This window comes from Humulus lupulus, chromosome 5 (assembly GCF_963169125.1).
Source record: "Humulus lupulus chromosome 5, drHumLupu1.1, whole genome shotgun sequence".
Classification (NCBI taxonomy): Eukaryota; Viridiplantae; Streptophyta; class Magnoliopsida; order Rosales; family Cannabaceae; genus Humulus; species Humulus lupulus.
In genome coordinates, this window is record NC_084797.1 from 59,902,737 (window position 1) to 59,915,946 (window position 13,210).

General features: G+C 40.9%; 1 protein-coding gene across 1 annotated transcript in view; it reads left to right on the forward strand.

Moving 5' to 3' along the window:
- The window catches only part of LOC133834853 (uncharacterized), a 40,775-nt gene that overhangs the window by 11,032 nt on the left and 16,533 nt on the right, over positions 1 to 13,210 (forward strand). The window contains exon 4 of the mRNA XM_062264623.1: positions 10,851 to 10,985. Within this exon, the coding sequence (XP_062120607.1) occupies positions 10,851 to 10,985 (135 nt within the window). The remainder of the gene's footprint in view (positions 1 to 10,850; positions 10,986 to 13,210) is intronic.

Below are 13,210 nucleotides of genomic sequence, written 5' to 3' on the forward strand. Positions count from 1 at the left end.
GAGTTATAAGTTTTTCGAGTAGTAGGAGAATAACACTTATAACCCTTTTGATGGGAGGAATAACCAATAAAGATACATTTGATAGACTTAGGATCTAACTTACTACGATGTTGTGAATAGAGATGGACAAAAACAGTGCATCCAAAGATTTTAGGGTCAACAAAGCTAATGAACCGAGTATGAGGGAATAGTTGCAAAAGAGTTTGACAAGGAGTTTGAAATTTTAGCACCTTGGATGGCATCCGATTGATGAGGTATGCAGCAGTAAGAATGGCATCACCCCAGAAGAATTTGGGAACATGAGTCCCAAACATGAGAGACCGAGCAACTTCAAGGAGATGTCGATTTTTGCGTTCAGCAATTCCATTTTGCTGAGGAGTATCAACACAAGAACTTAGGTGAATGATGCCTTGTTGTATCAAATAAGGACCAAGAACAGAATTAAAGAAGTCTTTGGCATTGTCAGTTTTGAGAATTTGAATCTTTGTGTGAAATTGTGTTTGAATCATAGAATGAAAGCGCTGAAATATTTCACTCACTTCTGTTTTATTTTTCATGAGAAACACCCAAGTTAATCTCGTGTGATCATCTATAAAAGATACAAACCATCTTTTTCCAAATATAGTGTTGACCCGCGAAGGCCCCCAAACATCACTATGAATTAATGAAAAAGGTTTGGATGGTTTATATGCTGATCTAGAATAACTTTTGCGAGTGTGTTTTGCAAACTGACAAATTTCACAGCAAAAAGAGTTTGGATTTTTATTAATAAATAAAAAGGGAAACAATTTTGACAAATACAAAAAATTTGGATGACCAAGGCAATAGTGCCATAGCATAATATCACTATCTTTATTAGAACAAGAAATGGATTGATTATTCAAAGAAAGCAAACTAAACTTTTGGATTGTGCTAGTAGATTGAGTTTCATTCCTTAGAACATAAAGACCAGAACACATCTCAGCACTGCCAATCCTCTTCCCCGAATCCAAGTCCTGAAACACACAAAGATTTGAGAAAAATTTAGTCACACAATGGTGGTCACGAGTAAATTTACTAATAGAAAGTAAATTATAATCCAATTTCAGTACATAGAGTACAGAAGTGAGGGTTAGGTCCTTATTAATGATGACTGAACCCAAACCCTCAACTTCAGAGAGTGTACCATCAGCAATTTTGACAGTATGATTTCCTGTACTCATGTGAAACTCAGAAAAATTTGATGCATCTCCTGTCATGTGATTTGAAGCCCCGAAATCAAGAATCCTAGATTTAGTAGTTCTTTTATTGACAAAATAAGCTACTGATTTATTACCTCGTTCTGCCAACATTCCAGTACCATGAGTGGCAGTCAACGGAGTGGAGGATTGACTTAGAAGCTTCTGAAGGGCCTCAAGTTGAGCTTTAGTGAATGGGGCTGACTCAGTTGCCTCACTTTTTCCTTCAGCTATGAAACCAGTAGTGGCAGCAACATTCCCCCTACTCTCACGATCACCCCAAGACTTTGGCTTCCAATTTGGAGGCTTTCCATGGATCTTCCAGCATATTTCTTTGTAGTGTCCAGGTTTTCGGCAGTGATCACACCAGGGGCGCCCCTTAGTTTGACGAGTATCAGGGGTAGCTTCATGGAACTGTCTTCCGGCAGCAAGGGCAGATGATTCTTGATCTGAAAAAGAATTTTGAGAACCCATCATAACCTTTTTCCTACTTTCTTCAAGACGGACTTCAGAAAATGCTTCTTTGACCTTAGGAAGTGGCTTGGTGCTCATGATTCGACTCCGCACTGCGTCAAGATTTTTGTAATGGCCATGAAGAAATTTGAAAGTTCTCTTTCTCTCCACAATAGTACGATATAGAGTAGTGTCATCACTGCATTTCCAAGCATATTCTTCAAATAAATCCAGCTGCTGCCAATACCGTGTGAGAGTGTTGAAGTATTGCGTGACTGAGGTATCATCTTGGCAGAGATCGAACAAGGTAGCTTCGATTGCAAAAAGTTTTGAGGTATTTTCAGAACTTGAATAAGAATCTTTGACAGCATCCCATAATTCCTTTGCTGTGGCATATTAGAGAACATTTTCTCCTATATCATTATTCATAGAACTGATCAGCCATGATTTAATCATGTGATTATCAGATTTCCAAGCTTTGAATGTAGGATCATCTTGTTTTGGAGCAGAGATTTCACCCGTGAGATACTCCTCCTTGCCTTTTCCACCAATATACATCACCACAGATTGGGACCATTGAAGATAATTATGCCCATTAAATTTGTGACTGGTAACTAGGGAGATAGCTTCATTGCTGTGAGAGGGAGTTGGAGTAGAGAGGGGCTGATCTGGTGAGGAGGTCTTGGAGGTTACCTCTGAGATGGAGCTGTCTTTTTCAGCAGCCATGGTAGTCAGAAAAGGACAGAGATGGACACACAGAGAAGAGGAGAAATTTTTTTTTTTGGAGAGCTAGGCAGCGGAACCTGGCTCTGATACCATGTGAAAATTTGAATATTTTTCTGTGTTTTATTATCTCAAAGAGCCGGAATATATATACAACCTAGAATCTGACCTAATAAATATAAATAGCTAATTCTAGAAAGTACACCATTAAAATCCCCTAATTTTAGAAAGAATAAATATAGAAAATATTTGGTATTAATACCAAATTGATTCCTATATACAGCTGTGGTCAACTTCCTAATTACTGAAATAAATCCACAGAAACAGCATGTCACTTAAAGAAATCTCTCTATAGCTTGAAACAATTACCACGAGCATGGTTTGAGAGGTTCAATCAAGTGATGAAGAAGCATGGTTACAAACAAGGTCAGTCGAATCATATTTTATTCTTCAAACATTTACAAGATGGTAAGATTATAATTCTTATTATCTATGTAGATGATATGATTCTAACTGGAAATGACCTTAATGGAATGGAGGAGCTTAAAAGACTACTAGCTCAAGAATTTGAGGTAAAAGATCTTGGTCAGATGAGATAATTTCTGGGTATGGAGTTTGCAAGAACCAAGGAGGGGATTTCAGTCTCTCAACGTAAGTATGTTATTGATCTACTCAAAGAGACTGGTATGCTTGGATGTAAACCAACAGCAACTCCAGTGGAACCCAAAGGGAAGTACAATAAGAAAGAAAAGGAGAAACCTGTAGACAAAGGGATGTATCATGACTAGTGGAAAAATTGATCTATTTATCTCACACCAGACTTGACATTGCCTTTGCAGTTAGCTTGGTCAGTCAGTATATGCACAACCCTTTTGAAGAACACTTGGAGGCAGTTTACAGGATATTACGGTATCTAAAGAAGACACCTGGAAAAGGTCTGTTGTTCAGAAAAAATGGAGAAAGAGGCATAGAAGCTTTCACTGATGCAGATTGGGCAGGTTCAATTGAGGACAGAAGATCAACATCTGGATATTGTACCAAGGTATGGGGAAACCTTGTTACTTGGAGAAGCAAGAAACAACCTGTTGCAAGAGCTGAGCTTAGAGCTCTTGCTCAAGGAGTATGTGAATTGATCTGGATCAAATGAGTTCTTGAAGAACTACAACTTCTAAGAGCGAATCCTTTGAAACTATACAATGACAATAAATCAGCTATTAATATAGCATCAAGATAGAACCAAATATGTGGAGGTGGACCGTCATTTCATAAAAGAAAAGATTGAAGAAAAAGAACTATGTGTCGTTTATGTGCCAAGCAAACAACAAGCTGTTGATTTGCTAACAAAAGGATTATCAAAAGAAAGCTTTGATGAGCAAGTGTGCAAGCTGGGCATGTGGGACTTGTATGCACCAGCTTGAGGGAGGGTGTAGAAATAATTTGAATTATTACTTAGTATTTTATAGCTAATGTGTAATTAATGTAAATTAGGTTATACCTAGAATATTCCTTTGAACTTGGCCTATTTAAAGGCTATTCCTTTAGAAGTAAAAATAATATCAAGAGTATATTTTTCCACAAGAATAACCCAGGAACACTGTTTTTATTGCTCTAGGATCAAATTTACTCCAATTGTGGGCGTGAACATGAGCAAATGCAGTGCAACCAAAGATTTTGACTGGTAGAGTATTTGAAGAAGTGAGGATAGAGAGATTGAATGACAGCATATGGTATCTTGAATTGAAGGGGTCGACTTGGAAGGCGGTTAATGAGGTAAGTAACAGTGAGAACAGCATTGCCCCAAAGATGTTTTGGAACATGCATAGTGAACATGAGAGCACGGGCTACTTCTAAGAGATGGCGATTTTTTCTTTCAACAACTCCGTTCTGTTGCGGAGTATTCACACAGGAACTTTGATGAACAATACCATTTTGGAGAAGGTAGGGACCGAGAGTGATATTGAAGTATTCAGTACCATTGTCTGTACGGAGTGTTCTGGTAGAGGTTTGAAACTGTTATTGGATCATATGATGAAAGTTTTGAAAAACTTGACACGTTTCAGACTTATGCTTAAGCAGATAAACCCAAGTTATAGTGTGTGATCATCAATAAACGTAATAAACCAACCCTTACCACGAGCAGTAGTGATCTTGGAAGGTCCCCATATATCACTATAAACAAGAGAAATAACTAGATGGTGTATGCATCCTTTGAGGAAACGAAACACGTGTGTGTTTAGCAAATTGACATATATCACATTGAAATTCAACAACATTTTTATTGATAAACAAAGATGGAAACAAATGTTTTAAATATAAAAAATTGGGATGCCCAAGTCGACAATGCCATAACATAATAGTGTTAAAATTGGAATCAGAAACAGTGTGAAACATGAGTAGAAAAAAAACTTGAAACTTTGTTAACTGGATGTTGTCTGTCGAATAAATAAAGCCCGTCATGAATTCTAGCACTTCCAATCATCCTCCCTGATGATAGATCCTGAAATTGACAAGAATTGGACACAAATTTAGCAAGACAATTGTTATCGGTAGTCAATTTGTGAACAAAAATTAAATTGCATTTCGAAGAAGGAACATAAAGTACTGATTTAGTCTACTTTCATGGTGCCAATTCCTACAATAGGGGATTGAGTGCCATCTGCAATCTTGACACTAGACTTAGTCGAACAGGGAGAATAAGAATCTAACAAATAAGATAAACCTGTCACGTGATCTGTAGCACCAGAATCGATTATCCATGGAGTTTGGGCAGCGGAAGAGAAATTACTAGAGTGTGCCACTGAAGCACTATGAGATTCAGATCCAAATTTGGGTGCCATGGAAGATCGACTCAGGAGAGTATACAACTGTTCGAGATGTTCGTTACTGAAGGAAGGGGCAGCAGTAATTTTAGTTTTAGTTTGAACTTGGTTGACCTTTTTGTCATTTTGGCGACAAGGAGTCTAGTTTTGTGGTTTTCCCTGGATTTCCCAACAAGTAGATCGAGTGTGACCATGACGTTGGCAATGATCACACCAAGGTCTATCGCCTTTACGGTTAGGTCGAGGATCAAGATTGGATTTGCCAGATGGTGGTGGACCCATTTTGGAAAGAAGAGCCGAACTTTCAAAAGATTGTAGTTCTGGGTTAGTGAGCATGACACGACGACGTGCTTCTTCACGCCTGACCTCAGAGAATGCTTCTTCAGTATCACGAAATGGAGAGCGACTAACTAGGTGACTTCTTACTTCATCCAAATTGCTGTTCAACCCAGTAAGAATCTCAAAGACGCGTTCTTTCTCTAATTGTTGTCGCTGGATTGTGGTGCAATCAACACAGTGGTGTGGTATCCACATACATATCAAGTTCCTGCCATAAGTTGTGTAAATCTGAAAAATATTGAGTAACAGTTTGATTACCTTGCTTAATCTCTGAGTTTGATTACCTTGCTAAACAGTCAGGACTCGGATGGATAAGATTAGGAATAGACAGGATGAAACGGGTCTCCTCAATAGAGAAGTACTCTCTAATTAAGTCGGTATTCCAGCCACCATTAGTCATTTTAAGATCGCTTACCTTCTCAAGAGAAGAAGGGCCACTAAAAGAAATGGAAGGTCCCATGTCTTTTTTGGGTATCCAGTTATCAGTCTTGATGTTTACCGAATTTCCATCTTTTATGAGCCATCTTGCTCCAGTCAGGAACAACTCTCTTCCCTACATAATACTCTGCCATAAGTATGAGGTCCTCTGAGTAACTTTTGCTTGAGTGAAAGTAGAGAACGGGAAATAGAAGCTTTTCGTGAGGTCTGAACTGTAATAGATACGAGCTGCTTGCTTAGCTAGTAAGACCTGACTGAACAAGGACAGATTGTGAATTCCAAGTCCTCCATCAGATTTATGCTAGCACATTTTGGACCATGAACACTAGTGCATTTTCTTAGATGCAGTATTAGCCCCCACCAGAAGCGTGCACATAGTCTATGTAGTTCATTAATTAGAGACATCGACAAACTGAACAAATTCATAGCCTAGGTCGGGATAGCTTGGACTACAGATTTTAACAGAATCTTCTTCCCACTAGAGGAGAAAAGCTTTGATTTCCATCCAAACAGCTTACCCCAAACTTTGTCTCTTATAGATTGGAAAAGGCCACTCTTCGTTCTGCCTACAAGACATGGTCATCCCATATACTTTTCATGACAAGGCACCAAAGGAACCCCAAGAGATATTGCCAAATCTAGACATTGCTGGCTAGTCAAATGAGCCAAGAAACATACAACTGATTTCGTTAAGCTAACCAGTTTTCCAGAAGCTCCTTCATAGCACGCTAGAACATCTTTAAATTTCATACACCCATCTAGAGTTGCTTCAAGGAAAAAGAAATCATCGACGAATAATAGATGAGATACCACAGGGCCATTTCTTCCACATTTAAGGCCAGCAATGGAACCAAGGGAAAGCTCATACTTGAATAGAGATGAGAGACCTTCAACACATATAAGAAATAGAAATGGGGAGAGTGGGTCTCCTTGTTTGATCCCACGGGTTGGTGTAATATTTCCCACTATGTTTCCATTCACATTGATAGAGTATGTAACTGTGGAGATATATTTTTTATTCAACGCAGTGAAGTCCCTAAGAAACCCCAATTTCTCCATCATCTCACATAGAAAGTTCCATTCAACACGGTCATATGCCTTTGCCATATCTGCTTTGAAGGCAAGGTGGCCAGATTTTCCTTTTTTGCGCCGTTTAATTGCATTTAGACATTCAAACCCCACCATTGCATTATCTGTTATCAAGCGGCCCGGTATGAATGCACTTTGTTCTTCAGAGATCACACTCACAAGATCTTCTCTCAACTTGTTTGTAAGCACTTTGGCAATAATCTTATATAAGACATTACATAAGCTGATAGGGCAGTAATCAGAAGAGTGCGTGTGATCTTTCACCTTAGGGATAACAGTTATGATAGTTTCATTTATGCAACTAACTGAACCTACTCCCATGAGGAAATCCAAGCAGGTTTTGCTTACATCATCGCCAACAACATCCCAATATTTCTGGTAAAAACCTGCACCCATGCCATCTTTCCCAGGACTCTTTGAAGGGTTCATCTGAAACAACGCACATCTCACTTCCTCCTTTGTAAACTCACGTGTCAGCTGCCTGTTCATGGTTATTGAGACTCGTTCATGGACACAGTTTAGCATGCGATCCATTGCCTCTTGGGAGGCCTGAGATGATGTATATAACGACCCAAAGTACCTTTCAAAGGCAGAGGCAATGTCACTAGATTCCTCTTTCCAAATGTTATCCTCGTTGAAGATTCCTTTGACGACAGTCTTCTTTCTCCTTTGTGAAGCACTTTAGTGAAAGAAAGCAATATTTCTGTTTTTTGTCTCCCAATCGCAGCCCAATATTTCTCATCCTTATAAATGAGAGTATTAAGCTCTTTTTCAGTTTTCAAATATTCACTGCTAGTGCTTCCATCCACATGTAAATCTAAAGCTTCCAATTCCTCCTTTTTCTTCTTTTTAGCCACTCTAGTTCTCTTATAAGATGACAAGTTCCACTCACTAAGGTCATAGGCAACACCCTTAATCTTCCCCCTTAAACTATCTAGGTTGTTACACTGATCCGTACCCCAAGAGCTTTTTACAAGGTCTTTGCATTCCGGCTCATCCGCCCAAGCTAATTCAAAGTGGAATCTAGCTTTTAGACGAAGCCTGTCCCGACGATCGTTGTTCCTCAAAACTCTTGCATGTAAAGGCTTGTGATCCGACCCCTGGAGTTTTAGGTGGGAGACAATAGAGTTTGGGAAAAGGTCGAGCCAATCTTTATTGCACAACATTCGATTTAACCTCTCTTTGCAAAACGACCCTCAAGGTGGCGATTGCACCAAGTGTAGCAAGCCTCGTCAAAGCATTCCAAAAGTTACTCATAAGATATTGTGGACAGGAAGGGCCTCCACTCTTCTCATGGTCAAATAACAGCTCATTGAGATCACCTCCACATAGCCATGGGCCACGGAAGCCATGCCCCAACCTTTTAAAAAGGACCCAAAATTCTTGACGAAGGGTACTATCTGACTGCCCGTAGAATCCTGTGTATCTCCACCTTACCCTGTAATGGGAATTAACCATAACATCAATGTGGTTATAAGTGTAGCCAAGCAATTGTACATCAATTCTGTCGGACCACATCAGACATAGCCCACCACTTCTTCCTCTTCTTTCCACAACAATCTTTCCCGCAAAGTCGAGTCTAACCCGAACCAACTCCATGGCAGTCCAAAACTTATTGTTTCAAAGAGAGACGATATCGGGATTGGACTCCCACACATGGGAATGGAGAATTTGGAATGTCTGGTCATTCCCTAGCCCTTGGACATTCCAGGATAGACAATTCATAATACTCGGTGGCCCTGATTCTCAGGGACCACCGACTCATCAGTAACAACGGAACCATGCCCAACCAGTCCTGGTAAAGGAGATGGAGCACCAAACCCAACGGACACCTCTTTGGAAGGTTCAGGAGGTACATTAAGAGGAATTAGCAACTCCTTTGTTCCACGTTTGAATGCCTTTTTGGGGCTATTAGCTTTGACACCAAGGACCCCACTGAAGTTGAATCTCACTTTCTTCTTCCTTGTATAGAGTTGAGAACCAGCCACCGATTTCTCCTTCACTATGTCAGGCACAATCTTAGAATGCCCAGGAGGGTATTGAATTAAATGGCTCACGTGACTCTCACATGTGTCATTTTTAGAATGTTGCATGGGCTTTTGAATATTAGTCGCGGGCTCCTGAATACTATGCATGGGCTTTTGAGAGCCATTCACACCTATGCTCACGTGAGAAACACGTTCACTGCCTTCTTTTATAATAGATCTTTTCATTATTTCCATATCAGTAGACCCATCTCCACCTTCTGAAATACTCCCTTGATTTGATGCACAACGTGTGCTAAAACTCTCATGATCTAATAATAAATTATTATGATGCACAGGTTTACTCAAATCGGGAATGCCTTGTGATATATTAGGAATGGGCTCATACATCTCCCCATTACAAGGAGAAGTCAAACCGTTAATTTCCAAATCATGGCTTTTAAACTTGCTGGAAATCGGGTGCCATTTAATGGCAGATTCCTTCACTTGCATCTTTCCTTTATTAGCACCAGCTGTCGTCGTTCCCGTTTTCCGAGCACTGGACACCTTACCAACAACCAGAGAACCACCAAGATTCAAACCATCACCCCCACCTTCCTTCCCTCTACTTCTCTTCACTGGGTGGCCACTTGTTTTTTTGGGATAGGGGCTCTAATCCAGTCCCCAAATTTCAGTGTTGTATTGCTATCGACTCCATTTGGCTTTGTCAGGCACTCTCGGAATGGATGACCAAGTATGCCACAAAAATAACAAAGTTCCAGTAGGCGTTTGTATCGTACCGGCATAACAATCGGTTCCTGCCCTGCCTTCATTCTTTTTTTAATCACCCTCGTAAGAGGTTTCGAGACATCAATAGCAATTCGAACCCTCATGAATTTTCCGATGCACTCCCCAACCCCACTACTCTCGACATCTAGGACTGTCCCTACCGATTTATCGAGTTCGACAAACAGAACACTGGGACTTTGAGTATTTGGACCCAAAATGGTGCAATATTGAATACCATATCGGAGGGATCACATAGTTCATCGGGTTCTTTAAGGACTAAGAGACTGTTTTCAAAGATCCAGAGACCCCCTTCAAAAACTCTTTTACGATCCATAATTAATTCAAATCTGAACAGAAATATATTCTTCCCCAAGGCTTCCACCTCAAAAGAGCCTTGGATCTTCCAGTAGAGTCTCACCATTTAGATAAAATTGTCTCGTGGGATTACCCTTGTAGCAAGCACCCATCCCACAAGGGATTTAGCAATGTTATCAGCTCCTTTGTCCAGGAGTGATTGATCCACAACATCACAGAAATCGTCCTCATCTTCATCTTCCAGTGACAAGGAATCGTACAATGAGGCGAGTTCTTCATCATTCATTTTTGAATAGATAGCCGGAATCTGGGTTAGAGGCAGCCGACAAGATAATAAGCAGTCTACACTATGAGCTAGAGAGAGACGTAGGCAGAAGTTCCTATATAATTTATTTTTAAATCCTGAGTTATGTCATCTATTCTCCAGAAATTTATATATTTATATATATTATGTATAAATGTTATTTTTAATTGATCTAGTGCATGTTATGCTTATCATTTTACCTTGTTATAGATTAAAAAAGAAGTGGATGGAAGAGGGTTAAATTTTATCCAACTTTGGCATGTGTGTCTCTTTTTTAGTTGGGCAAGCTTAAAAAGCTAGCTTGCTCTTTAATATTATTAGTATAACTTTGCTGGAGATTTTTTTTTGTTTTTTTATAATTTTCTTTTCCAGAATAAGTTTTTTGCTAAAAGAATCTCAGGTATATCTACGCAGGAACCATGACGGGTGTCTCGATCCAGATGGTAAAATATGGGCTGCTCCATATCGGTGGGGTTGCATGGTGATAGCTTACAAGAAGAGTAAATTTCAAAAGCAGAATCTGGCTCCAATAGAGGTAATTTACAACTCATTCAATGATGTATGCATCATTCTAACAACAAATATAATTGTTATATTTATCTCTTTTTATGAGTAATGCTGTTGTAATTATATAAGATTATTTTTACATGTGCAATACCTATTCAAGACCACGTCCTCAATAAATGGCAGCAATGGTTAGGCACTCCTCTAGCCATTGAGAAATAAACTATCAAGGGAATCAAAGGAACCAAGTAGAGACAAGCATGGAATCCTGACCATGGACTTGTATGCCATGTTTGCTTCTAATGCTATGCACTAGAACCATATCTTGAGCCAACTTCCTCTCTTCTCACAAGAAATAGTGCTTCAGTTTTTCCACAACAGATGCACTGATTCACTTAACAAGGAGTTCTGAAGAGTACCATAATAGTTTTGAAAACAAGGGTCAAGGGACAAGTAAATCACTGTAATTTCTTTCCTCATGAAAGATAATCTTTTTTCATTCCATCCAAGTCTTTTTAGTAACTTTCTCCCGCATGGAGCCCAGAAACTAATCTGTATAGGACAACTGTTTCAAGGTTTACTTAATAGGATTCTGTTATCCAAAAAACTGGCGTAGATGATGTGGCAAGTGATTCTCGGACACGTGGCTGACACTTGGAGGAACTTTGCTAGGATATCGACCAGAAGAAAGATTATAAGCAGTAGGCAGCCTAGTCTTACCTGTGACCAGTCTGGTCGCAGGTTCCGCATGCAACATGATGTTTCCATAAAGATCTTTGTAAATCCCAAAATTGACTCCCACAATCTTCTGAGTATCCGATTATTTAGGAGAGAATATCTATAACACATGCATGTAATCCCCCTTGAGCCTATAAATAGAGAAAGATAGCTCAAGGAAGGGACTTTTGGCTTTCGAATTATTTGAGAGTAGAGTAATTCTATTTGAGAGATTGTATTGTTCTTCAGAGGTTGGTGAAACTCATTGAACCCTAGTTCTTTAATCACTCCTTTGGACCTTACATCAATAACAATCTAAGTGGACGTAGGTTATTACCAGATTCTGGGGCCGAGCCACTATAAAAATCTTGTGTTCTTATTATTTTCGTCATCACATTCTTTTCAACGCATTCATCCACGTCAAGCGTATTTTGACTCCGTGTCAGTTGACCAAAATCAGGGTCAACATTCTGGTGCTTTCATTGAGAGATTGATATATCACCGTTGAGAAAACCAATGGCGAAAACTGCAAGGAAAACTGGACAGGTGGCCGTCGCTGCACCATCAAACCCGCCTCCTCCTGCAAGCGTGGTTGAGGATGAGCCACATTTGGACTTTGAAGAGGAAGAAATGGATGACGCGACGCTAAAGAGTACTCTGGGGGCGTTGCATTAAGAGCTGGCCAATCTGAGGGCCAGTCAGGAAAGTGCTGCCGAAATCATGGCGCGGCAGCAGCAAGAGATTGAACGGCAGCGCGCGGAGTTAAGTGAGAGACAGGCGGAGATGGACCGTCGCCAGAGCATAGTCATGGCAGCCCTCGAGGCAGCCTTGCAATTGGCTAGGAATCAGGCTGCACCTGCCTCGCAGCCTGATCAACCCGCGAATGGGCCACCCCACAGGGGTCCCAATCCCAGTCCGCCTATCCAACCCTCGAGCCCACAAAGGCCCGAGCAGCCACCAGCACCTCAGGACGATGTCCCTCTAGGAGACCCTGAAGCACAGCCTCCTTCCCAAGCTGGTCGTGGCAATCCCCCGCAGCAGAGGCAGAATAGGACCGGGCAGCAACCTCGAAGTCCTAGACGCCATAGGGGCGACGAGCCGAACCTTCCGAACAGAGGACAGCATCCTCCTGGTAACAGGAGGAACTCAAAGTTAGGCTCTTCGGTCCGAGGTCCCCCAAGGCATGATAATGCACGGGGACCTAACGACCAACGCAGGCCACCCTCTAACGCTCGGGACGTTTCAGCTCGGGAAGGAAATCGAGGAAACAGTCGATCCTGTCATAGCCAATCGCGATTCAGAGATGGCAATGGTTATGATGAGGCCGATTCCGGCAGAGGAAATGCCGGTCGAAGGAATGAGGAAAAAGGTGGAAACAGGGATCAGCCACCTCAAGATGACCAACCCGGCAGACGGGACGCTGGGGGGCAATCCAGGCAAAATAACGTCTTCAACCGGCTTGGAGCTAGCAAGCAGCGGAGAAGAGACGAGGACTTGAGAGATGTACTTAACGATCGCCGCGAGCGTCATGTCGAGAAC